The sequence below is a fragment of the Tursiops truncatus genome, chromosome 7 (assembly GCF_011762595.2).
Source record: "Tursiops truncatus isolate mTurTru1 chromosome 7, mTurTru1.mat.Y, whole genome shotgun sequence".
NCBI classification, from domain to species: Eukaryota; Metazoa; Chordata; class Mammalia; order Artiodactyla; family Delphinidae; genus Tursiops; species Tursiops truncatus.
In genome coordinates this window covers 25,363,059-25,381,107 of record NC_047040.1, presented here as the reverse complement: position 1 = coordinate 25,381,107, position 18,049 = coordinate 25,363,059, and the positions used below count along the sequence as shown (strand labels likewise).

Sequence of the window (18,049 nt, the reverse complement as noted above, 5' to 3'; positions counted from 1 at the left end):
ATTTCCACAGTCTTTCTTTATCTTAGCTCTTTTTTTAAAAAAAAAAGTACTTAAATGAATTATTTTGCTGGTTGCTTCCATATTGCTTCATTCAAAATCCAAAATGGAGTTCAGAAAGAGAACAAATAAAATTATAGCTTAAGTGCAAACTACATTTCTGAGTATCTGCCAAGTAGACATACCCAATCCAGTGTGTTTCTTCCAGTTCAATGGATTCCCCATTGGACCACCCCTGAAAGTGTCAGTAGTTTTCATGAACCACACAGAACTGTCTCTTAGTTTCCCTTCTATTCTTAACATTACCAACTGCCTATCAAGTACTGTCATTTATAGAGGGGAAGAAAATGTTGAAGAATGTAAAGGATTGGGGGGGGATACATATTCAATAGTGTAAAACACAAAAGTAAGATTTGATGTTACATTTGACTAATATCTTGGCTTCCCTTTCTAATTCTAAAGACTGCATATTTAAAATAGTGGCCATTTCACCATATTAAAATATTTTTTTACAATTCTTTCAATTTATAGCAACACCTAAGAAGGTTTGATGGAAAAATGTTTGCAATTATAAATTAAAGCTGAAAAGAGGGGAGAAAGTAATATGAAGAGACAGATCAAAGCAAAACAAAATTAAAAAAACAAAAGAGCTCTCCAAACATAATTACTAGTTATAACTTTGATGAAGATTCAAAACTTATGAAAGCTGAGTTGGCCATTCTTGCTTGTCAAGATTGAAACTGTCTGAGAAAGAGATTGGATTTTCAATCTTAGTTACTATCATACATTATAAAAAAGGTTATCATTTTGTTCTTCTGGAAACATCATTAGGATTTCCAGGGATGCTGAAAATATACACATCGGTTCCTGCAGCTTGGGTCTTTCAAGCATGTGCATTGAAATACAGGAAGGAAGGAAGGAAGGAAGGCAAAGAAAACAATGTAAAAAAAAAAGTTGGGAACTAGTTTGACAGCAGGCAGTATTGTCTCATATTTGCTGGTCCTTCTCTAGCTGTTCCAGTATCCTGACCAACCCATGCAGAGAAATGAAGAAACAGTGTGGTTCCTCCTGTCTTTCTCTTTCAGTCCTTCCTTCTAATGTTCAAGTTAGATAAGCACATAACTATCATTGCATCTTGATATCTCCACTGGGAAGTGTCAGAACTACTGGCCTTGAGAGTAGAGGGAAGACCACAAGAGAAAGAGAGGCAGCGGGGAAATTGGAGCGGGCGTCTCTCTCCACCTGAAAACCACTGCTGAGCTTACACCACAGTATTCCGGTGTCTGTAGGGTGGAGGAGGCAGCACAGTGCCTGGCTTCAGTGAGAACTCAGAGAGGTATTCAGGATTCTCTGCCACAATAGGCCGGATCCTTCCATTTTGTTTATAAAAATATTTTGTGCTGTACTCCTGCAGGTAGTCTGGGTGCTGAAGGGTGCTCCGAGGTGGCAGGCTGTGGTTCCAGTAGTCAGGGTTGTCGAATGCTTTCTTGGCCTTCTCTGGCACAGACAGTACATTGTTCTTCAGGTATTCAGAGTTCCCCAAGGTGTTGGCAAAGGTGTTGAGGTACAGTGGCTCATTCACATACTCATCCTCTGCCTTGGGTGGACCATGGGAAGCACTGTGATATTCAGGATTATCCAAAGCTTGAAGGTCTCCATTTTTCCTCCGAGAGACAAAAGGGTTCTCCTCCACAGGGTTCAGGTATTCTGATGTAATACAAAAGTATCAGTTAACATCTACTTTCTGGAAAATGTTAATCAGACCATGGTTATATAGAATGGTTAGCTTCTTTTTCCAGGACAATAAAGCCACATATTTCAGGAATTTTCACAAAAATTTTTTGTTGATTACTACTATCATATGAAAGAGGAGTAAGTGGGCAAAAAAGGTTAGTGACAAAACAAGGCACCAACAAGGCCAGGGTCAGAGTCCCTGTTCCCTAGATTGTTCTTCTTTCTTTCTGCTTGCATTTGTCTCTCCTACTTATGGGGCCAGTTGTTTAAATGCTTCTATTTTCTAAAAGTTGGTAATTTATGTTGGAAGATAAGACAAACTATCAAAGTTAAATAGATTTTAAATATGGAGATTTTTAAAGAATACTGGAAGATCAAAATGTCTACAGATTAACTCCATGTCAAGATAAATGGATGAAGTGAAATAAAAGTAGTTTTTAGTCTACATAATTTGCTTAGAATGTCTGCATAGGTAACAAGGATTTGATTACAGATATTCCCTCAGAAAGATTTACACACAGGAAAGAAAACATCTAAGGAAAAGACTCAACTAATCAAATAATATAGACATCTAACATGCCTCTATATTGACTTGCTTGACAAAATATATGCTTAACAATAAATATAACTGTAACATTTATTTCCAATAGCTAATCATAATCATAAAATAGCAAATTATTAGTTTGAATCATATGAAATTGCTATTTTGTAGGTTGAAGCTAGTCATATAGCAGCTATTTTGCATGATTCAGTCTAATAAATAGGTATTGGGCTAGAATAGATACTGGGCTAGAATTTTCAAAAATACTGCTAATTAATGCTGCTCTCCTCATGTTTAATTCTATTCCTATGTTTATAGTATAGAATATACATAGACATATATACACATATATAGTAGACCCTCTTTTTAAATATATGCACAAAAATGACACTTTAGCTATTCCTACTTTGGTGTTGGGGTAGGGAGAGGGCATAACTGTTTGTTGAGATGCTACCATTCTGAAGCAAACTTTCTATCCCCTATAATAAACCCGACATGTAGAGAGAAAAATCTCATCAACCCAGGGTTATTTTTTCCTGGATATAGGCCTACTGGATATAGTTAACTATTTAGTGTCATGTGCAAGTTAAAAGACAGTAATGAATATCCCACCATCATATACACAGATTACAGTTCAATAATTTACAAGGCACTATTATTTCATCCCTTTTTACAATCCTGTGAAAAACGAAGTGCAAGGTGTATTCTTCCAGCATTATAGACAGAAAATTGAGATTAAATGATGTATGAAGGATATAATTTGTGTTGAACTAGAATTCAAATTCCCTAACTCCTGTTGAATAATCTTGTTCTACTGCACTGTTTTCACTATTGCCCCTACAGGAGGAGGCTGAACTTCACACTTCATCGTAAGTTTTAATTTGAATGGTTCTCAAAGCTACTGTCATTTTAAGAAAAATATATGAAAAATACCTATAAGGGAGTCAGAATTGGAGTTTTCTTATCAGAGTCCTGAAACTTCTTAATGGAAAGTATAGGAATGTCTATACTAAAATTCTCTACTCTCTGAGAACTGGGCTAGAGTTCTACATAAATGTGGGTCTCTTAGTTTAGTACTCAGAAATAAAATCTGGGGATGGTCTACAGTGAGTCTACACAGACTGACTTGCCTTTCTCTTAGAAGGTTCAAGTTACCTTTTCTCAAAGCAATCTGCTTATCTATTGTCCTGAGGCAAATTTGTATAGCCATGTAGTTCTGTAGATAGGAATAATTTTATGGTTGAGTTGAGAATCTTCCCAGAGAGCATTTCACTTTTAGGCATCTGTCAAAGCTTCTCAAAACCTACATTTGTGTCACTATTGGGCTACTGTCAACATCCAATTCTTCGTTACAGTAATACTTTCATACATATAGAGGTGGATATATTTTAATAGATTACTGACAATATGTATTTAGGCATCCCTTAATTGCATACTATAAAAGTGAATATAACTGCATGTTAAGTGAGACAATGGGCCTTTATTCAGAGTCTTAAAATACAGTTTACTGTGACACTTAGAAGACTCTAAGAAACAGTCACCGGTTTTTAATAACAATCATCCCTCTTCTTTTTCTGATGCTGTTAACATAAAAGGAAAGAGGCTTTCTCAAATTGAAATGTTATCTGATTTGGGTGTTTAACATTTCTACTACTAACTTTGTAAAGTTACTTCTGTTCTTTGTAAAGGCACAAGCTATGAGTATTTTCAAGATGTGACGGTATACATATAAGTATATGCAGGGTCAGAACTTTAATTTTTGAAATGTATCATACAAGAAGTCATAATTTCTTATAATAAACTAGGTCATTAAATGACACCATTTTAATGCATCAATCAAGTCTTTTATTGGTGCCATTGAAAGCTTTGGACATTTTTACCAACAACATCAGTCTTTATGATCTCCACAATAAGTCCAATGGAGTAAGGGTTCTGAAATCTTGTGATATGCTACCTCATTCAAATATTCCAATAAAGATATGTTTAGCTCAGTGCTTCTCAAGCTTGATTATGCATAAAAATCACCTGGGGATCTTGTTAAAATGCAGATTCCTATTCAAGTGGGGCCTGCGATTCTGGTTTCTAAAAAAGCCCCTAGATGATGTGGACGCTTTTGATTCAGAAAGCTTACTAGGAATAGCAGCAGCCTAAGCCTTTCGTGGATCACACATTTTACATAGGCAGATAGTTTGGCAATTTCCCTTCCATACTTTGCTTATTTTGATAGAGACAAATGTCGAGTGGCAATTATTTCTGAACATTCTGCTTGTACCTTGTTTGGGTTTGTCTCGCATAGGGGTCATGTAACCTTCTTCATCCAGCTCTCCTCGTGGGCTCCGTTCTGGGGCGAACACTGTGGGGTCAGCGCTGTACCTCTGCGTGCTGCTGTCCTCTTGGACGTGGGGTGCCACGGACTTGCGTAAGGTGCCGTTACAGCAGGAGTCATCAAAAATCTCGGCGGTAGCCCCCTGAGCAACTGGGGCTTCTGGGATTGTGCTGGTGGTGGCCCTATAAGGCATGGGCACTCCTTGTTCTGCAGCAAAACCCCCATCTCGGTACACAAACTGGTTCTGTCAATAGTAGAAACACATTTAGACCAAAGGTATTGTTAGGAATAGCTGTCAAAAATATGGATGTTAATAACCAAAAGAATATGGAAGTTTGTCTTTCAGAGCGAAGTCAGAGTTTCTTAATTGAGTTTTTCCCCCTAATAGTCAATGAGTTTGAATTAGACTAGAAACACCTAAAATTCCAATTTTTCTTATAAAATAAATCAATTGTGGGAAAACATTTTGGAAATATATATTTTAATTTTATTAACCACCTAACACATGATCTAATAAAAAGTATTTCATGTTCCTATCCCACAACTGCTTATTTTTAATGTAAAAATTCAAAGTGAATCTTCAAGACATATGGCAATGTCATTAACTATAGGCAGTTGCCATTAAGAACAGAAGTACAGTGATGCAGTTTGAATGGTGATGTTTCCTTATTGCCTTCTAGTCTGTGGTTACTGTGACTCTGAGTCTCTAGTATCTAACTAGAGAATCACCACTGAGATTCTGACTTTTTAGCCCAAGACCTATAATCGTGGAAGTAAAGATAACCTCTTTACCCAGAAGCATGATGTATGAGCCCAGGTAAATTCTTCAGATAAAAATCAAAAGCTACTGTTGATGCATGATATCTCAACTCTGGATTATCTACTGAGATAAAACATATCTACATAGGCAGGTACACAAGCTACAGTAAATTCTTAACTCACTGTTGGCAAAGGCAAAATGAGGAAATTATGGTGAGGCAAGAGAGGAAACATGATAAGCAAAGACCAAAAATCCTAAAAGATGAAGGTTGATTGTGAAATACTTACTCCTGACATGGGGGTGTAGGCAGGAGGAGGGCTGTGTCCAATTTCACTCTAATAGGAAAGAAAAATGGAATGATGGATGTAATAAGAGGTAACATGAATGAAAAAAAACAAAAAAGAACAGAAAAAAAAAAAAAAGAAAAGCCACATGAGTTGTATGAACCAAAGGGGAAAACATGCACAACAGTGACGTTTGCTAAACAGTAAAATTTTATGCACTCTGACGACAAGCAAGTTTATTTATATTTTCTGAGGATGTTGAATATTTTAATTCAATCCCTGTAAAGAAGAATTATATAGAAAAAGTAAAATTTTAAATGGATTAAAAATAAAGTTGACAATAAATGTTCTTCTGATTAACCCTGGAAGAAAGGGAAAAGCAGTAAATTAACTTGAGTTGTAAATGAGGAACCCTTTCCTTTGTTACACGTTAAATAACTGGAATGGCCACATACCACAGCATTAACTTTCCTCTCATAGGAAGAAACTTATCTAAAAGGAGACAGAGGTGGACTTCAACTTGCCTGGAATAATTTTTGCTATCAAGTTACATTTATTTTTCCCCATTTCAGCAAAGGGTCAACTTCTTAGCCTCTTTTATAAAAAGGTACATAATATTTTCTCATCAGTCTTTTTTTCTTTTTAAGTGAAGAAAAAGCAGAAAATCTTGGAAAATCGTTTCTTTACTGGAAACATGCTTTGCATACATTAATTTTATGTATTTAGAATCAGTTGAAATTAGATTGCAATTAATAAAAAAAGACAGTCTTATGGCTTAAAACTCTAGCCTATGGGTTAAATAAAATTCAATATAAAAATATGATAAAATATTAAGGACAACGTTCCTTATGGTAAGTACAGGGGATGTATGAACACAACCTCTGTTTCCCAGCTAAAAATTTTATATATATATATATATATAAAATCAATCATTTATTAAACACATTTCTTGAGAAACCATGGTCTATGTATGCACCAGGCACTTTTCTTAGCACTGGAAATAATGAATAATGCAAATAAAAACAGTTGATTTTATGAACTTTGCATTCTCTACCTTCTGGATTTAACTGAACAGAGATGACTAAAATAAACCTGAAAGACAACATCTTGAAACATCTGTGAAACAGGGCTAAATCTTATTCCAGATCAACGTTTTTATAATTTAGAGATTCACAGACTAATCTAAGAACATGGTCCCATGGAGATTAACCGTTTAATACAAATTAATAACAACTAGATAATAGAGTTTTCCTTTAATTAACTTAGCCTGCTGGACAAATCAAGGGACAAACTCTGAACCCCTACACTGAATTTACATTTAAACTCTGCCCATAACTGAGTCACTTACATGATGGCATAGAAAATATTTATCTCTTTTCTTCTCTAATAACATAACTAACAACACACTGAAGACTATGACATGGAAAGTTAGATATATTTAATATGCACTGCATAGGAGGTGCTTTTGTACAATAGACAGATTGTTGTATGGTATGTTAGAAGCTCCAAGCTCCAGTCCCAATTACAAGTGATATGGTCAATTGTGAAATATCTCGGACCCTCATTTTCATCCTTGGCCTCTTTTATTCTTAATGAAGATAAAGCACAATATTATATATAGATGAACTTTTTAAGCTCTGCACTATTATACAAATGTAGAGAATATGTGAAATTTAAATGTTCACACCTGCTAAGTCAAATGTTTAAAGTCAAGCAATCAAATTGCCAAGGCTTCTCATCAAAGAAGCATTTTAAAATGCCTACTTGTCTTCCATAGCACCTTAAATATAGGTACATTTTGCTACCTTTTAGAGTGTCATAAAATAAAATTCATTTGTTCATAAAATTTGAGAAGTAAATTTTCCATATAGTCCAGTGATATGTAAAATAGAGGGCTGGTACAAAAATATGACACCTGCCTGCTGGACCTTTATCATATTACAACCTTGGCCTTACCCTATCATTAAACCTGGATTATTTGGCAAGCATTTAGCAAATATTTATTAAATTGCTACAGTGAAAGCACAGGAATTACGGTAGATGCTGGAGATACCATGATACACTAGGAGAGGCATGTTCAGTGGCCTTTTGTAATTTACATTGTACTATCAAACATTACCTGAGATTATTAGAAGAAAAGGTAAGAGTAAGGTGAGGCTGGAGTGAATTTATTTCAATTTCATGATTAGATATTAAAAGGCAACGTATTCCAAAATATTCATAATCACCAGTGTTCCTTTGACCTCTTCTTTTGCAAGAGTTGCTATACTGGGTAATGTTCGATTAGAATCACGGCTGAGGAAACAGCACTGCCTGCCGCACATTTAACATTTTATAAAACTTGAGAGATAAATGATCAAAAGAATAACTCACAAGTCATTCTTCATCAGGAAATAGTTTATTATCTATATTCATTATCTGGGCTAGACCGCCTTCAATTGTAAAGGTGTTGTATTAAAAATAACTAGATCTCTTGCAGTTAGTCTGTTCCAAGACACAAAGTGCAGCCACGCTTTATTAGAATGGATCCGCTGTCCTTGCTTTGACAAGTCTTTCAGTCAGCAACCTGCCAACTCTGTATCTAGACACACTGCCAGAGACCATCACAGTAATAGGAGTGTCTTCATGCTTTTTCTAGTTTTCAGCATTAAAATGGAAAAAAAGCTAAACAAAATTCCCTTAGCATTCATTGTTTTTAGGGTTACTGGCTGCTTTTTATGTTTCTGTTTCCATTTTTTCCATTTGCCTTTTTTCCCTTTTCCATGATAAAAAGCACCTCATTCATATCTCCCTGGAAGGGCAATGCAGCTACAAGGGAACATCTGTGAGACCAATTAGCTGGGCTGGAAATGTGATATAATTGTTGTTTAAATATATTTAAATTACATGTTAATCACTATGTCATAATTTATAGGCTTTGAAAATAACTTTTTGTACTTGAGAGCCAAGCCAGATTTTACTTGTTTTTGCTGTTTTTAGTTTGTAACAAGCTCTTCTCTTTCCCCACACAACCATCCCCCAGTTCCCCACGCTTGAAAAGCTGAACTTTTAATATTGGAAAGAATGACAGCTGCAAGTAAATTGGTTGAGTAAAAATTAAGATCCCCACAATCAGAATGAGCTGCAGTGACCTTAACGTTCTAAGCAGAACAAAGCAGTGCTCTCAGTTAAAAGGCTTTCATTTTTTTTTTTTTTTATTGTGCCACTTTCTGCTGTCTGTCAAAGCCCAGCTTTGACGATCTTCAGGAAGCAGCACTGGGTACATCTGTTCAATTAACTGGTGAGGGGATTTACAGTCAGCAGGACAAAGATAGAAAGAGGTGGGCTATGAACTGGCAGGTGATCTGGAGCTTGCTCCTGGTGGGGAAATATGTAAGGGTGATGTGAAGAGAGTCAAGTTTAATTTGTGGCCACAATCACTGGGACACTGTATGATTAACTCGGACCCAAATGCCAGGGGTTATAGAGAAGGCAAATGTCAACAAATACATCAAATACAGTATTAAGTGCACTTTTAGATACATCATGTCCTAAAATTTACTTTTCAGTTGAATGATAAAGATTTGAACCTTTGTCTTACTACATGTATTGCATTTCTCATATTTATCGTATTAATTAAAACGTATTTATTTTATATTATTCCTGGGAAATGTTTAATTGTTAACTAGATGAACTGTGTCCTGTGATATTTTTCTAAATATTATACAAATGTATCTTCTTAGGAGACAAACAAAAATACATGCTTAATGCCTAACTTCTACCTAAATTAAACATGTGCTTAATGAGAGAGAGTTGTTTTTAATCTTCAGATAATTGTTACTTGTAATATTAACTATAGGATTAAAGTTTCTAGGGCCAAGAATCACTCTAAATCCTTTTAACTAAAATGGCACGTGTCTCTATAAGACGGTGCTGATCCACCAGCACCGATATATTACCTAGACACTTCCACATAGTAATTATTAAGGGTTCTCAATTTTTTATCCTCCTTGGAATATATCCTTAACACTCTGATGGGCACTTTCACATTTCACAGGTCAGGTGGCAGATAGATAAATTTTCTTTTTTCGTTTTCTTTCGTTATGTACAATTCCTGATGTATGGTTATACCTCTATATCTTTTTTACAACTAAGTTCAATATACCAGCGTTTGAGACATCTGGATTTTGAATCTTCATTTTCCATAAGGCAACCAGAAGAAAACAAGCAAAATGTGTTCATATTCCCCAAACCAGTAAGAACTGGGGAAGCCTATTGCATCTAGGCAGCTGGCTCACACACACACATGCATACGTGTGAACACATATGTTACACAAAACGCCTTTTGTCTCTTTAGATACGTGTTTATTTATTAATGTACTCATTTATTTATTTAGTTTGATTACGTGAGATGCTACTTTAAAAAAAACTTTGTTTTTACACACACAAAAAAGTTAATAATGATAATATAATAATAAATAAAAATATATTATAATGATATAAAATTATAATAAATAAATAAATTAATAATAATGACCCTATGCCCCACCTGAAGGAGTATTAACTTGTGCTTTCATTCTCTGTTCACTTTTCACTAACCCTAGAACTTAATTATAAAGTCTACTCTTTCACAGATGAATATATTACTTCTCTTAGGAAAATTGAGAAATAGCAAGGGAAACCAACATGCATTGTATACCTACCATATACCACAGACTAGAATATTTTAGGTTTTATTTATTCATATGACCTTTCAAGGTAAATATGATTATTAAAAATTATGACTCCCATTTTGAAGATGAGAAAACTGAGCCTCAAGGAAGATAAAAGTCTTTCCCACGCACACACGCAGCCACTGGCGGCTCTCTGAATCCTACATCTTTTTATTATGCCACATGTAGATTTTGACTTTAGCATTTCTATTTTCTGTTTGCCCTCCCTCTGCCCCTGCATAATGCCTCAACTCTTCTCTCAAATAAGATTTCATGGTTTCCCTTTCTTATGAAAAACGAATCTGAAGGAGAAATTTGAGAAATTAACTAGCCTTAGTTATAAAATACTGAAAATGCCTTACAATGTTGCCCCTCCCATCTTACTTGCATTTTAATTTACTACAAGGACTTAAACAGAAAAGGAACTAAAAGTAGAATGTTAAGTGCTAATAGAAGATATATATATACATACACACATTATGGTTTTAGATCAACAAAAAACGACTGTTAGGGAAGAATACACACACACACACACACACACACACACACACACACACACACATATGTATCTCTTACCTGGACAAGAGCAAAACCCAACCCTGAAGCAGGAGGAGATGGTTTGACATAATGGGAGAGCACAAAGATCTTCCATGACAGCACTCTTGCTTATGAATTTATTGTTCCTAGTCCAGGACTTAGTCAATAAATTCCTCTTCTTGCTCCACTAAGGGTAAGTAAGCTATTGTAACCCCAGGCAGCAGTTCCTATAGCCTTTCCAAATATTAGTAGAACAAGAAGATATTCCTTCTTAAAATATTCATGGCTAGATGAGTCAACAAAATGGGAGCTGAAAACTCCTCACTTCATACCTTTCGGTTTTAAGTGTGTTCGTATTACATGATGAAGTTGAAGAACATTATTAGCACAGTCAAAAAAGAGAGGATATAAAGAAATGTGATTTTACATTAGTGCCAACATTCCTTAGCTTCATTCAAGATAAGCAATAAGAATTCTGTCACCTTTCTTGATTAGTAATCATGTAGAATTTATATCTCTTCATCCTGGGTGCAAGTTCTAAATGTATTTTTGTTTTTAGTTCTGGCAACTTTCTTTTGCATTTCTTTTGCCTCTTTATTTTGTTTACATTTCTTTTCACAAGCATGTTGTAATATCTGAACCTTTTCCTAATTATCACTTAGCTACTAGTTGACATATGTAGCTAGAAATCTAAAAAGGAGAACTTCCAGGGGGTTCCTTAAACATATTGCGACAGTTCTTTTCAGTTACAGAGTACACAGCTATTTTTCCTAATTTTTAAACTCATCCTTGAGAACATCTAGTTCAATTGCACTATCTCTGTTTGAGTCTAAATGAAATCATTAAGCCTTTACTATGTCCAAATTCTTAGGTACTCTAATTCTTCAAGTACATCCAAAAGTTATCTGTCTCTGTGCTTGATTGTTTTTTATCCCAATATCATGAGGATTATTTAGTGAAGACTTCTTACTACATGAAAAATGCATTGAGATCAGGCAAGTTTTGAAGACGAAAATACCATAGACATGGAGCAAGCAGCCACATGAGGTCCTTCTACCTCTAGGGTTACATTCTTGAACTTTTTGTCATTAAACCACGTGACTTTTAACAAATTCCTTAATCTCTTGAACCCTCAGTTTATTTAGTTCTGAAAAGAAGAATGGGGCTATAAAACAGGTAATGGGAAAGATCCCTTCCAACTATCAAATTATATGTATGTAAAATGAATATTCTGCATGAAGCCCATACCATTGATTGCTAAATATTGTAAAATGTGATTAGCATTAAAGCAAAGGCATCTTATAAACTTTTCTCACATAAACTTTTTTAAAGTATATTAATTTTTTTCTTTTTTCCCTTTTCTCTAAATGGAGTATCTATGAAATACCTTAGACTATATGCAAAATATGATTATGCTCTTGGGAGGCAAGACCACATTTGGATGTGACTAATGAAGATAAAATTTTGAATTGAAGTTTTATAATTTAAATTTTCCATTTTACTGATGGATACACTGATGCTCTAAGACGTTAGGTTAATTTTTCAAATCACACAACTAGTTAGCAACAGTACTAGAAACAAGATTCCCTGAGTCTCCCTTTAATGTACATCCCATTATACTTACAGCCTCAAATTGGCATTAATAAATGATAAAAAGTCAGTTTTAGAGTTTTGGAGGTAAATTTGATGTTTTTCAGAAAAAAATATTTTCCTCAATAGAGCCAAAAGCATTTGCCTTAAACCATGATGGCATTTATTTACAGTTGAAACATATACTGATATAGTCTTAAAGTGAATTTAATGCAGCTTTGGTTATAAGACAAATATATACATCATTTTTTTCCTATTGAATAGGCTATATGTTTATTAGACAAAAGGGATACCCTAATATTAAGTACTATAAATAAAAGCTGTCCTTATATCATTTGATTAAAAGCAGTGTTGATTAAAATGATACTTTACTTACAAACAGATTAGCCTCCATGTAGAGAGAAAATATTATTTAAACATTCTAGCTATAAAAGCCAGTAATTATACATATGCTTATTGTCAGTTGACATATTTTCACTTTCATAGTATTTATCTCTATCTGTGTAATTAGATAATGTATGGGAAATACAGAAATAGTTTAAAAATTAAGTAATCTATAGCCGGGGTCCTCAACCCCCCGGGCCGCGGACCGGTACCGGTCTGTGGCCTGTTAGAAATCAGGCCGCACAGCAGGAGATGAGCGGCGGACGAGTGAGTGAAGCTTCATCTGTCTGCCCATGGTTCCCCGTGGCTCGAATTACCGCCTAAACCATCGCCCCCGTACCCGGTCCGTGGAAGAATTATCTTCCACAAAACCGGTCCCTGGTGCTGAAAAGGTTGGGGACTGCTGATCTATAGGGCAAAATGAAAACAAACAAACAAAAAAAATTATAGACACTCTGAATGTCATGAATGCCATTACTTTAGAATTTGAAATGCTAAGTCTTGGCCTGGGTATAATAGGTTTCCTTTTATACTATTAGTAAAGACTTACTTAAATCACAATTTGTGTGTTTGTGTGTGTCTGCACACATGTGCACATGTGTATATATGTATTCATATACACATTAAGAAAATTAATTGCTTAAAACAAGATAATAAAGTTTTACTTAACTCATTCAAACTAACACATTTTCTTTTACAGGTTGTTAGCCCATTTGTGGGCTTGTTTTTGCTTTGTTTCCACTGTTCTTCACATGTGGATATTATTTATCAGCAAATGAATCGTGTTCACTGAAATACCATTTACAAAAGTTCTACTTGGAAATGTTTGTTTAGTGGTTATTCGGAGTTATTCTATTTACTTGCAAATAATAAGCAACAGTGAAATACTTTATATTTCAACCTCCTCTTTAGCAATAATCCAAGCTCTGGAAGTTTTATTATACATTCAAAATAACAATGACAGTATTTAGAGCAATCTGTGTGTGAGAATGTAAAAAATATGAAGGGCATAGTTTGTGTGTTAGGAGATGGAAAACAAATAATATAGAAAACAGAATTGCAAATTTTATAAATCTAATTTTGGTACGTAGATTTTATTCAGTGTCTTAAATGATAGGTGTTGGTAACAAGCAAACAATTTACCAAAATACAGATAACACTTTCAGTGTTCCTATCATTTCAGTGTGGATTAGGTTGGATATATCTTGTTATGCTAGTTTATGCAAACTGTTCACCAGATAAAAAGTGAATTGGTTACAATGGTTGATTTGTCCAACTACTGCTCTTTAAGCTAGCAGGTGGCACAGCTGTTGCTGTACATAAAAAGATTTCTAACAGTCCACCTGGAATTAGGACATCTGGTTTGTGCGAGCTGATCTGAATAATGTACTGTGCATACTTGGGTACAGCTACTAACAGAGCAAACAGCACATGGCTCTCCCATCAGCCCAGAGCAAACACCAGTTACATTTCACAGAAGCTGGCTGCTATTTACAATTGTTCTGAGCCAAAATGAATATCAGATTAAAGGCAGTACCCCAAGAGAAAAAACCTCTCCCCGAGAGCTACTTGTTGCCCATAGTCTAAGGAGTTTTTACCATTTTCAAAAATCCCCCAAATTTGATTTTCCTGCATATAAAAAGGAAGAAGAAAAATATATAAAGAATTCCTGCATCTATTTGTGAACCACTTTGGAATTTCCTAAAATAAAAAATGACCAATACTTCTTAGTTTCCTATTTAAACCGTTTGCTGTCAAAGTCAACCTAGATTAGCCAGAACCATGGTCATAATAGTTTCCTTTCAAGTTCTAAAATGGCTAACAGTTTAATAAAAAATATGAAGAAGGCAAATAAATATAATAAACCAGAAACTGGACAGTCTAATTTACATCTGACATGGATGCCAGAGATCACCCAATTGCTTTCTCCCTATTTTCAGCTATGGTAATAGAGATGGAAAGCGACTTTCCTCAAGGTCACGCAGCTAGTTACTAACAAGCAAAAATCAATGGGCCCAATTAGAAAAATATTTTTATGGTTTACTATGAAACAAAGATCAATCTGCTTGGTATCCTTAGATTATGTCTGCATAGCTTAGTCAGGGGCAAGCCAGGTGAAACTCTAGAGCAATGAAGTCTGATTTCTACATTTCCTTTTCAATTTCAAGCCCATGATTTTTTACTCCTCCCTGACAGACTCCAGAGCCCACTGATTCTTGTCCTGGTTCTATAGGAAATGGGACCATAACATCCTCCTATAGAAGATGTAACATTCTGAGTCAGTAACTTACACGCCCAAACCTCCTCTCTTATCTACAGCCTTATCCTCTTCTCAGGGACTGGGCTGTAGTTAGGCCAGAGGGCATCCATGTAGTCTGATTAATTTGGGGAAATGTTCTCAAATTGGTGGTAGTAGACCATAATAGCCCCACCTCAAGTAACACTGAACTATTGAGTACCAATGTGTACTCACATAATTAACTGCTGACCTGACATCTCTACTGGAATGTTCCATGGTTTTTCAAAAGTCACATTTTCAAAATTGAAATGAACATCTCCTCTCCTGACACTAAATGGAATTCTCTTATATTTTTTGTTTGGTGAATGGTGTCAACAAGTTATCTACTTGTGTAAGTTAAATATCTCAGTGTCATCTTTGACTTCACCTCTATCTCACTCTTCATAAGCATCCAAAGTCTACCCATTTAAACATCTTAATACCTCAAGAATCCAACCATTTTCTCCATCCTCATTGATACTATTTTAGTTGTGGTTTTAAGGTGCCATATAATTTATCATTCTAAATGGAGATTTTGAGGGTAAAAGAAAGTGCTATTAATAATTAAGCCAGGATAATAGACGTATACCAGGACTCTCTAGGGAAAACAGGCACAGCACACGTGATACACTTAATGATGACCTAATTTCTTGACTAGACTACTGTAATAGTTTTCTAGTTGATCTCCTTGATCTTTGTCTTTCCTTTTACTCCAATCTAATATTCACGTTTCATCCCCCTGCTTAAAAACCTACAAGACCCCTTCTTGCCTCAAGTTAAAACAAGTCTCAATTTCTTGTGGCACTGAAAGCTTTTGGTAGCTATGGTTCCTGCCAATTTCTCCAGCTTCACCTCTCTGCTCTCTCCTCCTATGCCTCCAGTCAAACAAAGTGCTGGCAGTTCCTCCCATGGTCCATTACCTTTGTCACCTCCAGTCTCTGCCCAGGCTCCAGCTGTTTCCTCAATGCTCTTTCTAGCTTTTTTGCCTTGATTACATATTAATTCCATGGAATGTTATCATTGCCCTGATTACATTTAGTTTTTGATTCAAAAATATCATCCAGAACCTATTCTGTGCCCCATATGAATAAGTTAGCAACCGTATTATAATTGTTTATTTACTTCATTGGTATGTCTTCTTTCTTAGACTGTGAGCCTATTCAGAAGACGACTTACTTAAATTTACCATTATATCCTTGATACCTAGCACAGCCAGGGACATGGACATGGTGAATGTTTAGTAAAAGTATACTGAATCAAAGGATGGTTAGATGGAAAAGATATTTAAACCCAAAGTTTGGCTTTATTAATGAGAATCTCAGGGCCTTCAGCCAGGAAGTGGGATATCTTTTACAGAATAAAGGATTTTAGCATTCCTTAAATTATATATTACACACATCTTATTCTGCAGATACTCAGGGTGAGTCCTAAATTGAAATTGAATCCCAATACAATTATCTGAATATTATATCTTATCTAGTACACTCATTCTTCCTGTCAATTAGGTACTATTTCTGGAGGCATTGTTCAAAATCTTAATTCTAATGACAAAAAAAAGGTATTTTTACAAATAATGAATGGTTACAGATGAAATGGATATTTCACATCTAGTTATAAAGCTTCAGCATTCTATCACTAGTATGACAACACTCACTTGAGACATCTATGTTGAGACATCTATGTATTTCCTAATGCTTTTTAGGTCTAGGAAGCTCAGCCTGCTGCTTTATCCTGAAGAATATAAATTGTTAAGTAAGAACAACAGGAAAGACAAACCCTGAGGATAAATTGCCTGTAGGCGGATGGAGAATGTAGTTTTGACCCATAAGATCAAACACAAATCACTACAAGTATCCATTTTAAGTGGTACATACCACCCACCTATATTTCTGTGCATATCACAGACACCTATAGGGAAGAGTCATTTTAAATGTTTCAAAAAGGCTTTTTAGAATAATGATGGCTAAATAGTATAGAAGATCAAAGTTATAAACAGATTAAATTCTAAATGTCTAGGAAAGGAAGAAGCTACATGAGAAGAGCACTTGATTAGGGAAGAGAACTGCCACCCAACAGCTCTGCCGCTGTAGATAAATTTTCCTCAAAGATTAGTGTCCACATTTGTAAAATGGAAATAATAATGTCTGTCTGCCCGCTTTATGAGTTTTATAAGTTCATGTTCACGGTAAATATCTTTGAAAAAAATGTGTTATATAAAGTGCAACATGATATTTTTTTCTAGTAATCAAAAAGAAAATACAGCTGAATGCTGACTTGTCCAAGTAACACTCATACAACACCATACTAAATGCTGCAAACCAAGCAAGCATATGTTTCTTGTATACTAGAATAAAAGTATGCAAACAGCTACCTATTTTTTATCTGTGTGATGATAGAGTTCATTTCGCAAATTTAGTATCACATGTCATTTGAAACAACTGTCAAAAGGAATTGGTGTTACTGATACAAATAAAAAATAATTTACAAGTTTCAGTTGAATATATATATATGTATATATATATATATATATAGAGAGAGAGAGAGAGAGAGAGAGAGAGAGAGAGAGAGAGATTAGTACATCATTTAAAGTAATCGTAGAACATTTCTTTGAAAATAAAAAATAATGATATGCTTTTCTTAGTACAGCAGTAAATCAAAGCAAGACCCTTCAGAGATCTTTCAGCACTTAGACACAGAAAGGTGCATATTAAATGTTCAATAATAAATTCCTTAAGCTGCTAAAATGAATTCACTGAATGACCTAACAGTAGAGATTATGATGAATTGAAATAAAATCTGCATTACTTTTGTTTTCTTTAGATGATGAGGGTGCTAGAGTCAAGGGAAGTCAAACATTAGAAATTCCCATCTCTAGAGAACATGGGTTGGCCTTGATTTTCTTGAACCATTTCTACACATCCAGACAG

General features: G+C 35.0%; 1 protein-coding gene across 1 annotated transcript in view; it reads right to left on the bottom strand.

Moving 5' to 3' along the window:
- Positions 1-1,258: 1,258 nt before the first annotated feature.
- The window catches only part of ERBB4 (erb-b2 receptor tyrosine kinase 4), a 675,494-nt gene continuing 658,703 nt past the window's right edge, over positions 1,259-18,049 (bottom strand). The window contains exons 25-27 of the mRNA XM_033859813.2: positions 5,646-5,693; positions 4,545-4,842; positions 1,259-1,704 (exon numbers count right to left, since the gene is read on the bottom strand). Coding sequence (XP_033715704.2) covers positions 1,259-1,704; positions 4,545-4,842; positions 5,646-5,693 — 792 coding nt within the window. The remainder of the gene's footprint in view (positions 1,705-4,544; positions 4,843-5,645; positions 5,694-18,049) is intronic.